At 37.4% G+C, this 14142-nt stretch overlaps 1 protein-coding gene across 2 annotated transcripts in view; it reads right to left on the minus strand.

The window, feature by feature from the left end:
• Positions 1-14142, minus strand: part of HIF1AN (hypoxia inducible factor 1 subunit alpha inhibitor) — a 96996-nt gene that overhangs the window by 16820 nt on the left and 66034 nt on the right. For both annotated transcript variants that reach the window (XM_033940652.1, XM_033940653.1), the window contains exon 6: positions 1127-1190. In XM_033940652.1, coding sequence (XP_033796543.1) covers positions 1127-1190 — 64 coding nt within the window. The remainder of the gene's footprint in view (positions 1-1126; positions 1191-14142) is intronic.

Genomic DNA, 14142 nt, shown 5'->3' on the forward strand with positions numbered 1-14142 from the left:
TTTCTTTCAGTTTCATCCGATATTCCTTTCTGTGCTCTTCTGCTTGAGTTTTTTTTAAAATATTTCACTAACGTCAATTCTTTTGCCTTTATTTTTTCCGCCACTAGTTTGGAGAACCATATCGGTATCCTTTTTCTCTTGTTTTAATGCATTTTCTTCACATAAAGGTCAGTAGCTCTATTTATTGCACCTTTCAACTTGGACCACTGTTTTTCCACTTCCCTAATGTCTTCCCATCTAATCAGCTCTTTCTTCAGGTACTTTCCCATGCTACTAAAGTCCACACGTTTGAAATCCAGGACTTTGAGTTTTGTGCGGCCATCCTCCTCTTTGGCTGTTATATCGAACCAAGTCGTATGATGATCACTACTTCCCAGGTGGGCCGCTCACTCGGACACTGGAGACACTTCCATCATTTGTGAGCACCAGATTCAGTATCGCTTTTTCCCTCGTGGGTTCCGTCACCATTTGACTAAGCAGAGCCCCTTGAAATGCATCCATGATCTCTCTACTTCTTTCCGATTCCACAGATGGAACTTTCCAGTCCGCATCCGGCAGGTTGAAAACACCCAGCAACAGCACCTCTCCTTTCTTTCTCAACTTTTGTATATCTATAATCAGATCTTTGTCAATTTGCTGCGATTGAGTCGGAGGTCTGTAAACAACACCCAAGTGGATAGAAGTTCCATCTTCTCTTTTCAAAACAATCCATATCACTTCTTCCTTTCCCCAGGCCCCCTGCATTTCAGTTACTTGGATATCTGTCTTTACATAGAGAGCTACTCCTCCACTTTTTCGACCATCTCTGTCCTTCCTAAAAAGATTATAGCCTGGTATGTTGGCATCCCATCCATGGGAATCAGTGAACCATGTCTCTGTGATAGCAACGATATCCAAGTCTGCCTCTAACATCAGGGCATGCAGATCCTGATTTTTGTTGCTTAGAATGTGAGCGTTTGTTGTCATTGCTTTCCAGCTACTATTCTGCAGCAATCTCATATTTTGTATAGTTTTTAATTTCAGGTTGCATCGCTAGGAAGTGAATATGCTGCCTGTTTGTCATGGGATAAATCAGTTTATGACACTAATTTTGAAAATACATTAAGCAGAGACAAATAGTTCTCACCTTGTACCAGAAATTAACTGTGATGGTTGTTCCTCCATCCATTAGTGACTCAATGTGATGCCACCTATAAGGGAAAAAACACAAAAGAAATGGTACTGTGGTATTCTTTTTAAAAAGAGCAAATAAGGACACTGCCTGATTTCCCAAACCTATTCACGAAGGGATGGAGCTGAAACAAGTATTCTCTTCTACAAAGCCTTTGTGTGTGCAATAAAATTAAATGGCTCTTGTCTTCTCACTTCAAAATTGCTAACTACTGAGCCCTTGTGCTGCCTTTCTTCCATGTCTCTGACACTCTGTATTTCCTAACAATGGACATCACAAAGTCCCTCCTGCTTTGTTAGTACATGTTGATTACTACCTACTTAGATCAGTAACCAATTTTTCTACCCTCTAATACTTCTTTCTTTGTAATTCTTACAACAAAATATATAATGAATTTCAGCAAAGCCTTTGACACAATTCCTTATAGGAGGCTCTTGAATAAATTTGACAGGCTGAAATTAGGACCCAAAGTACTACTACTAATAACCATTTCTATAGTGCTATTAGACATACTCAGCACTTTATATCAAAACACAGAAGAGTCGGGGGGCGTGGCTTGGACGCGAATGAAGACGGTTGGGTGAAAGAATAGCTCCGTACAAACAGGCTTAATTTTTAGGAAAAAACTACAAAAAAAGATTTTACACTTAAATTAAAGTTTGCCTCCTTAATCAAGTTGGGTGCCTCTCTCGATCCTGGTGCGTTTTTGAGTGAGAGTCGGGAGACAGAGGTCCCGTTTTTATTTCTGGGAAGTGAGGAGTGGAGGGCTAAGTACGTCTCAGCAGCTCTTGGATATTATCGGAGGAGACTGATTTGAGACGCCGTAGGGCAGAGGAGGCTTCCTTTCCCCTCTTTGGCACGGTTTGAGTCCTGCGGTGTGAAACGCTCGAAGAGAGGTTCCCCGAGTGGGGTTTGCGGGCGGTTGCTCGATGCGCGATCGCGGCCATCTTGGATCGTAAAAAAATTAATTATTAATGGACAAAGTCTGGGACTGCCGGTGAGCTGCTTAGTGATAAGGATAAAGGTTTTGAAACGCTTAATGCCTGTCATACTAAGGAAATAGGCTGTCTTGGATTAACTGTCCTCTGCTGGAAATAAAGCAAGGTCTGTAGTAAATCTACTGGGCAATCTCTGCTGTTGTATCTGAAAGATCAGATATAGGAGATTGTATGTTTTTCTCAGCGTTTGGTCCATGAGAAAAGGACAAATAAAAGGATTAATGTAACCTGGAAAAAAAAAGTGACATTGAGATAATTGAGAGATGCTGAAATAAAATATTGGATGGAATATTGCTCTCCTTGGTAGAGGCTGCGATTGGGCTTATAAGAGGAGAGCTAGAAAAGAAGGCTACAAATTTTTCAGCACTGAAGCCAGATGTCACAATAAGTTTGGTAAATTAATCCTATAAAAGAATAACCAGCCATATCTAAAAAGGAATTACTACTCTGAGTCTTATTGCCTTCATAGAGACTGAGATAAGGCTTGAAGGAGGAAAAAAAGATTACTGATATTTTTCTCAAAGCAATAGAATCTAAGACAAATAACTTACAGTTGCTTTAAGAATACTGAGAAAAAAAAAAAAAGGGGCGTGGCTTGGACGGATGGTTGGATAAACGAATAGCTCCTTATATGCAAATAAATTAAAAAGATCTACTATCAAATATTTTAATTTTAAAGAAACTAAAATATATATTGAAATATGACTTCAACTAAACAAAATAAAGCTGAATTGGGAGCTGGAACATCGGGAAGTAATAAGAGGTCGAAACCTGAGCCAGGTACACCCTCTAAAATCCCATTACCAACAGAAAAAAATCTAGATGTTATGGAAGAACTAAGACAAATAAAAGAAATTGTCTTAGATAGTAACAAAAAACTACAAAAAGCAATGGAAGATGCTGCAATCCTAACTAAAAGAGTAGACATTACAGAAAATAGAATTTCAACATTAGAAGATATTACAGAACAATTAAATACAGATATGAATCACAGCAAAATCATATGGAAAGAAATAACAGAGATAAAAAAAAATCTTGAAGACAGCCGGAATCGTGAAAGACGGAACAATTTAAGAATAATCGGATTACCTGAAGGAGTGGAAAAGAATGATCCGATTGCATTCCTTGAAAAATTTCTACCTAAAATACTACCACTGAAATTTAAAACGGAACTGGAAATTGAAAGAGCTCATAGGATTCCAACACAAAGAAATAACACTCAAACAGGTCCAAGAATTTTAATTTTCAAACTTTTAAGACATCAACAAGCAGTTGAAATTTGCCAAATAGCCAAGGAAATCAAAAATCTTAAATGCCAAGATTCAAAAATATACATTGTCCCGGACTTTGCAAAAGAAACAGCAACAAGAAGAAAACAATTTTTAGACATGAGACCACAACTAAGATCTCTAGGAGCTAGATTTGGGCTCCTCTACCCGGCGATTATGAAGGTTACCATTGCTAACAAAACGCAAAATTTTACAGATCCAAAAAAACTACAGGAATTTATAAATCAACTGGAGCAACCTATGACAATCTAAAAAAACAATTAATGAGTTCATACTAAAGAATATTGACGGTTAAAGATAGTTCAGAACGGAAAACAATGGAAAAGAACACACAAGGATCGAATTAAAGACTTAAACAACTCGCAACATTCTCCATGGAAAACAAGAAAACTGAAAAATACAAAAATTCTAGAATTCTACTCAGAATAAATAAGATAAACTTACTGGAAGGAACGAAATTGAATTGAAACACATCTCCGAACTCAAATGATGACGAAGAAAGTTTTTTCAACAAACTTAAAATATACTGATTGAATGAGAAATTTTGAAAGCGGAGTCATAATAAGAAAGAGAATCATCCTTCAATCACATAGAATATTATAAAAAAAAAAAAAAAATAAATAAGACGTAGTGATTGGTTTGCTATATTTCCGGTTGAAGGTGGTACTTTGGGTTTAATTTTGCGCTTCAGATACATTAAAATGCGTCTCAAATACAAAATATATGAAAAGAATGTATCTGAGGCGCAAAAATTGCCTGGAAAAAAAAAAAAAAAAAAAAAGAGAGAGAATTTAAAAAATTTTTTTTTTTTTTTTTTTTTTTTTAAATATATATATCTCAAATTTTATGTTCTTTTATTTATTAAGTGGAATTTTAGTACCCACAATTGTTCAACCTGGCAATCCTCTATGAGAGATAAAATGAGGGTTTTTGGCACAGGATTTCACTCTTATCTGTACAGGCCTCAGATACTTTAAAATCATAGATATCTAGAGAGTATACTATTGAGACAGAACTTATAAGAACATTAATGGGAGTGTTAGCTTCTTTTAATTGACACGCTCTTGTGAATTATAACAAAATAATGAGTATAGAGGATGGGAGGATTCCTGTGCTGAAGACTCTTGTTACAGTTCTGAGGAAAGAGGCTAAATTGGAAAGCTTATTAAAACAAAAATAATATTCCACCTGAAAAGAAACGAATTGTAATGAAATGTTCTTAGATATAAATGATTTAATTTAATCATTCTTATGGATTTAAAGACATACAAATACAGAAAATAATCTTTCAATACATAAGAATGAAAAACTTTTTACTTATTCTTATAATTAATAATAAAATAAGAGAAAATATACAGAAATAGGGAAAAAATGGTAGTACTTTAGATAATTATTAATAGCTTGTCGGAGTTATCTAAATCTAACCTCAACCTGCGTATCCAAGTTTTCGTAATTAATAAGGGGGGGAAGGGAGGGATAAGAGGGATGGGAGGGAATAAAAGGGAAATATATAAGGTAATCATGGGAATAAAGGAAAAAAGAGAAATGAAATACTTAAAACATTGGGAAAATATACATAATTTAATACCTGAAAATTTAAAAATAAATGGATATTAAAATTATGTCTTTAAATGTTAACGGTCTAAATCATATGATTAAAAGAAAAAAAGCACTATCATTTTTAAAAAGGCAAGATGCAGATATATGTCTTATACAAGAGACCCACCTCTCACATATAGAATCTAAAAAGCTAGAAGGAGGCTGGGTCAAACAGTGTTTTTTCTCACCAGCTACAGGGAAAAAAGCAGGTGTTGCTATTTTAATTAATAAAAAATGCTCTGCTTCATTTAAACTAAAAGCTTCGGATATTCATGGAAGATGGATAATGGTGGAAATGAATATGGGAAATACTACCATGACGTTAATCAACATATACGCCCCTAATTCGAACCAAAATGAATTCTTTAAAACTCTTCAACAACTGATCATACCACTGGCTACTTCAAATCTTATAGTAGCAGGGGACTTCAACGCTGTAATGGATCCTTTATTAGATAAAAACCCAAGTAGAGTTATGAAATCTATGGGACTAGATAATTTGATTCAATCTTGTGATTTAATAGATATATGGAGAATACTTCGTTTTGATGGTCGGGAATTTTCTTTCTGTTCTCATGTTCACAATTCTTTTTCAAGAATAGATTATATCTTTACTTCAAAACATCTTGCACATCAAGTGACACAAGCAGCCATTGATCCAATTATTCTATCTGACCATGGTGGAGTGTGGATCAAAATTAAAACTACATATCAAAATAATAACAGACCAATTTGGAAAATAGATAGTACAATGTTGGTTGACAAAAATTTTTGTGAAAATCTTCTAACAAAAATGAAAGAATTTTTTCAAATAAATGATAATGATGATATTAACAGAGAAACTTTATGGGATGCCTTTAAGGCAACAATTAGAGGACAAATAATTTCTTATTCGGCTTTTCTAAAAAAACAAATTAAAAAACAATTTTTAATCTTAGAAAAAGAGATAAAAAATTTAGAATCAAAACTTATAGAAAAATGGGAATATTCTATTCAACAAGAATTATTAAAATTAAAAGGTAAATATAATGAGATCTCATCTAAGATGATTAGGAAAGATTTATTTTCTCAACAAACATTGTACTATGGTAATTCAAACAAATCAGGAAGAATATTGGCAAACTATCTTAAAGCGAAAAAAAGAAAAACAAAATTAATAGCAATAAAAGATGAAAATGGAAATACATATACACAAATTGAACCTATATTAAAACAATTCTTAAAATTCTATAAATCTCTTTATTCTTCCGAAAATTATCCAAATAAAGAAAAAGATGGTTTTGAATTTTTAAAAATGTTAGAGGGTCCAAAAATTCCTGAACATATAAAACGAAGTTTGGAAGAACCAATATCACTAAAAGAATTAGGAACAGCTTTGGAGTCCCTTAGAGTTGGATCCGCTCCAGGTGGTGATGGATATACAGTGGAATTTTATAAAACATTTCAAAACTTTTTATTACCCTATTTATTAAATCTCTATCAATATCAACTCAATAAAGGTTGTATTAAAGGCACTATAGCAGAATCTTTGACTATTGTTTTGCCAAAGTCCAATAAAGATCCCACTTTGGTATCAAACTATAGACCAATATCTTTAATAAATGTAGATGGAAAATTATTAGCAAAAATACTTGCGTTAAGATTAGCTAAAGCTCTCCCCCATATAATAGGTATGCATCAAACAGGATTCGTTGCTCAAAGACATTCATCTCACAATACCAGATTAACATTCCATATGTTATATTTAACAAAGAAAATGAATGAACCTACTTTTGCAATTTCATTAGATGCAGAAAAGGCCTTTGATAGAGTAGAATGGCCTTTTATGTATCAAGCAATGGAATGGTTTGGTATAGGTCCTGGATTTATACAAATGATACAAACAATGTATAGCTCCCCTTCTGCTAGACTATATATTAATAATACGTTTTCAGAAAAATTTAATCTACAGAGAGGAGTTAGACAAGGATGTCCCTTATCCCCTTTGCTGTTTGATATTGTTTTAGAACCCTTAATATTAGCTATCCAACAAGCTAAGGAGATACAGGGTATACCTCATTCAGATAAAGAATATAAGATATCTGCTTACGCAGATGATTTATTACTATATCTGAAGAATCCAGAATCCACCATTCCACATCTACTTGAATTGATTGAGAAATTTGGAAATTTTTCAGGATATAAAATTAATTGGAATAAATCAGAAATTCTTCCACTAAATATACATTGTACAAAAGGTTTATTTGATACATTCCCTTTTGTTTGGAAGGAAGAATATATTAAATACCTTGGAATTTTAATAACAAAAACAGTAGACGAAACAATGAAAATTAATGAAAAATGCTTATTACAAAAAGTAACAGAAATGTGTGAGCAATGGAATCCTTTGCACTTATCTTGGTGGGGAAGAGTACAAACGGTAAAAATGATGATTTTACCGGTAGTATGTTACCAAATGGGGATGATACCAGCTTTCTTTCAAGATTCGTTTTATACAAAAATTAATAGGACTTTGACAAAATTTATATGGCTTAATAAAAAACCAAGAATTGCTCTAGCGTCATTACAAAGACCAATTAAGGAGGGAGGGGTAAATTTTCCCAATTTTTATAGGTATCATCAAGCCTATATCTTACGTCATGGTATGTATTGGATCCTCCCAGAACCCACAGATAATACTCCAGATTGGTTTTGGCTAGAATGGAGACTTATGTTTCCATTACGTCTTAATCATGTAATTAGTATCAAGATGCCAAGGTTATACAAAGATCATAAAATATTTATGGATACCTGGAAAACTCTAAAATACATAAGTAATCTTACTCAAATTCCAATTAGTAAATCAACCAACCAAACTATATGGCTAAACCCCAAGATCAAAATTGGCGGTTTTAAAGTCATCTGGAAACATTGGATGATAGCAGGCATTCGCACTTTGGATGATGTAATTAATAATGATAAATTGCTGGAGTTTTCACAATTGCAACAAAAATTTGGTCTCAATAAAACACAATATTTTAAATGGTTGCAATTGAAGCAATCTATTCAGAAAGGGTTCCCTGAATGGAAAGATCTTGCTAAATATCACAGTTTGGAATTCTTATGTTTCCAGATGGACTCAATAGGTCACAAAGCCGCACAGTGGTATAAATTAATATCCGGATATATAAATAAAAAACCAAAAAATGGTCTTAGAGACATTTGGAGCATTGAGATAAAACACCAAATTAGTGCATCTCAATGGCCACGACTTTGGTCTTGGAGGCTAAAATGTACGGTGTCAGCATCTATGAGACAAACTTGGTTTTTTCTTCTTCATAGAGCTTTTTGGACCCCTACTCGTTTACAAAAAATAGATAGTTCAAGATCTAATAGATGCTGGCACTGTCATATTGAAATTGGGACATTAGATCATCTTTTATTCTTTTGTCCATTTATCCTATCATTCTGGAAATCAATTTGGCCCCAAATTAACAGATTGTTAGAAAATCCAGTAGCCTTGACATATGATACTATATTATTTGGAACAACTATGAGAGCAAAAAGTCAAATTTCATCCAGTAATAACAAACTTTTATTTATTTTAACTGGAATTGCAATACAACAAATTACATTCAATTGGAAACAACATGATAGATTGAATTATATGTTCTGGTGGAATTCGGTATGCCACATATATAAAATGGAACACGCTATTGCAACACACAAAGGATACATGAATAAATTTAAAAAAATATGGGGACCATTAACCGATTTTTGTAAAGAAGGATAATTTTTCCCATAAATAAAACTGGAAATATTTGAAGACCGTTAACATGATTTCTCTAATGAACTTTTCCCATGATAAGATAATTGTAAAGAGGGAAATGGGGTGGGTTTTTCAATTTTGATTATTACATACTAAATTAATATTCAAAGAATGTACAATAAAATTGATTAATGTATTATTGATTGGGAAGGAGGGTGGGACAGGGGATTATTATATTAATGTTAAATTTGATATTAATATATGAGTTATTCAAGTGTGTATTTAAGTTTCTATTGAGTTTATTTGTAACACTTGTTGTAACATAAAAAATGAATAAAGATTTTTAAACAAAACACAGAAGAGTCCCTGTTCAAAAGAGCTTAAAATCTTATCAAGACAGACAAACTGGACAAGAAGCTACATCACTACACAGTGCTGAAGTGGAAGAATTACAAAGGGAATGAGAATACTGGTGCTAGAAGGTAGGTTGGAGTTTGGAATTGAAAGCATCTTCAAACAAGTAGGCTTTGAGTCTGGATTTGAATACTGCCAAAGACAGAGCTTGATATACCGAGTTAGTTTGTTCCAGGCATATGGTACAGCAAAGTAGAAGGGTCGGAGTCTGGAGTTGGCCATAGAGGAGAAGGATATAAATAAAGAGAGACTTATCCGATGAGTGGCGTGCCCGTGGGGGGGAGGAGGGAGGGAGAGATAAGAGAGGAGAGATACTGAGAAGCTGCAGAGCAAATACACTTGTAGGTCAGTAAGAAGAGTTTGAACTATATGTGGAAACAGATAGGGAGTCAATGAAATGATCTGAGGAGAGGGATAATGTGGACATCGCAACATTGGTGGAATATGAGGCATGAGCAGAGTTCTAACAGATTGAAGAAGAGAGAGATTGTCTAGTGGAAGACCAATGAGAATCAGGTTGCACTAGTCTAGGTGAGAGGTGATGAGGGTATGGATGAGGCTCTTGGAAGTGCGCTCAGAAAGGAAGGGTCAGATTTTTAGTGATATTGTAGAGAAAGAAATGACAAGTTTTGGCAATCTGTTGGATATGCAAAGAAAAGGAGAGAGATGATGAGACAAAGAGGATGAGGTTGTTGCTCACAGAAATAGAACAAGGGAAAAGAGGAGAGATGGGTTTAGGTTGAAAGATAAGGAGCTCAGTCATGGACATGTTTAATTTTAGAAAGTGGCAAGTCATCCAGGTAGCAATGTCAAACAAACACCTCTCGCCTAGACTGAATATCTGTTGAGATTACAGCTGAAGAGAGATAGATCTGTAAGTTGTCAGCATAGAGGTAATACTGAAAGCCATGGAAGCACCAAGGGAACACGTGCAGATGGAAAAAAAGAAGTGGTCACAGGACAGAACCCTGAGATACACTGACTGACGGTGGGATGGCGGTGGAGGAGGATTCACCACAGCATACAGCATACACTAAAAGTGCAATGGGAAAGACAGGAAGAAAACCATATGAAAACAGAGCCTTGAAATCCAAGCGAGGACAATGTATTAATAAGGAGGTAGTGATTTACCATGTCAAAGCTGTGGATAGATCAAAAAGGATGAGGATGAAGTAGAGGCTTTTAGATTTGGCCAGGAGCAGGTCATTGGAGACTTACTTAAGGGCAGTTTCTGTAGCTTGAGATGAAAAAGTCAAGACAACAGCAATGAACAGCATGTTCAAGTAACTTGGATAAGAAGGGAAGAAGGAAGACAGAACAATAGTTGGAAGGTCAGGTAGGGTCCCAGTGAGTTTTTTGAGGAGTGGGTAACAATTGCATGTTTGAAGGCATTGGGCACAGTTGCGGTGGAGAGTGATAGGTTAAGGATATAGCAAATAGAGGGATGACAACAAGACAGATAGTGGTAAGTAAAGAGAAGGGGATCAGAAGAATAGGTGATGAGTTTCCTCCTCAGTAATTTCAGGAAAGGACGATAAGGTGGTAAGGGATGATTTGGGGGGGGGGGGGGGAGAGCGGGTTGGGGAAGGTAGCTCGGTTGAGAATTCAAGGTGGCACAAGAGCGCTCCTCCAATGCCCATCCATTGCATTTAAGGCATGAAACAGGGATTTTAGGTTCTAAGGACTCCATCACTGTCATTTGAAGAAATTTGAGCACTTAGAAAAAAAAAAGAAGTTGGGAAATCCAAGATGGCACCACTGGAGCATTTTGCCGCCAAAACAGAGCTCTAAAACACTTCAAGGACACTCAAAAATGGTGAATTTAGTATTTTAGGGGTGGGGGACCAAAGATCTAACAGGGGAAACCAATAAAACTAGGGATTTCAGAAACCCCTCCACCCACACTTTCCCCAAAGGCTGTGACAGCCTGTACTCACAGGCCATGTGCTCAGAAAAGGTGCTGCAGCTTGCTTCAGCTCCCTTAAGGTGTAGCTGGGACTGGAAAGGATCGCTGCCTCAACTTGCTTGTCAGATTCTGCACTGAAATCTTAGGGCTGAAAGTCGGACCTCAGTTGGACCACTCGACAATCCCCAATGACCATACCATACTGACTGGAAAAGCGTCACGAGTGGAGGGCCGCAAGGTTCGGTGCTTGGACCCGTGCTCTTCAACATATTTATAAACGACCTGGAAATTGATACGATGAACAAGGTGATTAAATTTGCAGACAAAACGAAGTTATTCCGAGTAGTGAAGACGCAGAAGGATTGCAAAGACCTGTAACGTGACAAACATGCTCGAGAAATGGGCCGCAACATGGCAAATGAGGTTTAACGTGGATAAGTATAAGGTGATGCATGTCGATAACAAAAATCTTATACACGAATACAGGTTGTCCGGTGCAGTACTCAGAGAAATCCCCCAGGAAAGAGACTTGGGAATACTGGTCGACAAATCAATGAAGCCGTCCGCGCAATGTGCGGTGGCGGCAAAAAGGATGAACAGAATGCTAGGAATGATTAAGAAGGGGATCACGAACAGATCGGAGAAGATTATCTTGCCACTGTATGCCCCCACCTGGAATACTGCGTCCAGCACTGATTGCTGTACTTGAGGAAGGACACAGTACTACTTGAAAGGGTCCAGAGAAGAGCAACTAAAATGGTTAAGGGGCTGGAGTTGTCGTACAGTGAGAGATTAGAAAAACTGTGCCTCTTCTCCCTTGAAAAGAGGAGACTGAGAGGGGACATGATCCAAATATTCAAGATAATGAAGGGAATAGACTTGGTAGATAAAGAGAGGTTGTTCACCCTCTCCAAGGTAAGGAGAATGAGAGGGCACTCTCTAAAGTTAAAAGGAGATAGATTCCGTACAAATGTAAGGAAGTTCTTCTTCACCCAGAGAGTGGTGGAAAACTGGAAAGCTCTTTCGGAGGCTGTTATAGGGGAAAACACCCTCCATGGATTCAGGACAAAGTTAGACAAGTTCCTGCTGAACCAGAAAGGCTAGACTCAGTGCACTGGTCTTTGACTTAAGGACCGCCGGGGGAGCGGACTGCTGGGCACGATGGACCACTGGTCTGACCCAGCAGTGGCAATTTTTATGTTCTTATGTACTGTGTTTCATAGTGTGAAACACACCTGCATCGGGGGTACTGTGACCTGTGCTGCAGTCTGAAGTAGCTGGTTCTAGGAGAAGAAATCATGGCCTCAGACCGACTGTTTCTCCAACGCTGAATCTTCGGAATGTCAGTCTGACTGGAGTCTGAGTCTTGAACCCCTATGGTTCTGTGCACACGAATGTGGGGAGGCATCCTACGGAGCTCTGCGAACCCCCTATGGATGCCTGACAACCTGCGCTCAAGTCCCTAGCCAAGCCAGTAGGCGAGAAATGCTACACAGGTAACAGACTCTGAGCTCCAAAAAAGCAGAGCTGCACCCTCAGCGAGGGGAGCTCTAAGCATTGAGAGTTGACAAAAAACTGCAACCCCCCCAAAAAAAAAATAAAAAAAGGTACAGAAAAGACCAAAAACAAATAAATATACAAAGCAGATCAGAAAGACTCGAGCTCACATTCAGAAGGAAAAACTGAAGGAGGCAGCAGAGTCTTCTAATGAAGGAGGAGGGATTCAAAAGCTGGAGTGGATTCCTTCTGCATGGCTCAAGAACATGGGGGTATTACTTGTCTGTCCAGAATAATACACCTATTGCACTAGAAGAGGATGTTAGGGCTAGGAGCCTAGATACATAATAGTCAGAGGAGTTTTTTGCATGAATGTTGAAATCACCAAGGATGAGGGAGGGAGATGAATGTTTAAGAAAGAGAGAAAGCCAGGAGTTGAAATCAGTGTAGAATGAGAGAGGGACTTATCAGGGGATCAGTAAATTACGGCTACGCAATGGGACAGAGATGCAAAAAGACGAATAGTGTGGATTTCAGAGGAAGAGAAGCGGTGAGACTGAGGTGGAAGAAGTGGTTGAAATCTACAAGAGGTGAGTAGCCCACCACCTCCCTTACCAGCAGAGCGAGGTGCATGGGAGAACAGATAGATTCCATGACACAGGGCGGCAGCCAAAGTAGAGTCATCCGTGCAGATCCAGGTCTCATTCAGTGCGAGCACATGGAAAGATTGGGAGATGAAGAGGTTGTGAATGTAAGCAAGCTTATTAGAGACAGAGCGGGCATTCCACAGGGCACATGAGAAGGGCAGAGAAGAGGGGAGAAGAAGCGACAAAAATAAGATTGGTAGCATTGTGGTGTGATCCAGATGAATAGGGTGGGAGTTGGTTGGGGTTGATATCTCCAGCAGAAAGCAAAAGAAGGAACAAAAAAATAAAACAACAGGTGAAAGAGGGGGAAGCAACAACCTATTAGCGACGCAAACAGCGAAACTTGACCACCCCATCTCCAACATGCTGACAACAATGACCGACTTCAAATCATTTTGAAAATAAATCAAAACCCTGCAATTCAAAAAATTTATCTAGATATCAAAACACATCCCCTTGTCCATCCCCTCTCTTGTAAATTTCCCTTCAAAGTCTCTACCACTCTTGTAATTTTCCCTTCAAAGACTAAATCATGTAAAAAGCACCCTAAATTGTAATTTTCCTAGAAATGTCCAGTTATCTTCTTTTGTAATCCACCTAGAACTGCAAGGTACTGGGATAATAGAAGTCACTAATGTAATGTGAATCCGAAAGCCCCAGAACTCGAACATTTTGGAATCCGAACTTTTTTTTTCAGTAAATTTTGTCTCGGAATCCAAATGCTGCTTTGGAATCTGAACCCGCGTTGCTCAGCCCAAAGCTTCCCCTCTAACGCAGCTTCCTGTTTCCGCCTGGGAGGAATGCTTTGGGCTGTGCAATGGTTGCAGTTCCTGTATGCTCGGATCTTGCTGCCTCTGCCACATGGGACCGATC

Source organism: Geotrypetes seraphini, chromosome 4 (assembly GCF_902459505.1).
Source record: "Geotrypetes seraphini chromosome 4, aGeoSer1.1, whole genome shotgun sequence".
In the NCBI taxonomy this organism is placed as follows: domain Eukaryota; kingdom Metazoa; phylum Chordata; class Amphibia; order Gymnophiona; family Dermophiidae; genus Geotrypetes; species Geotrypetes seraphini.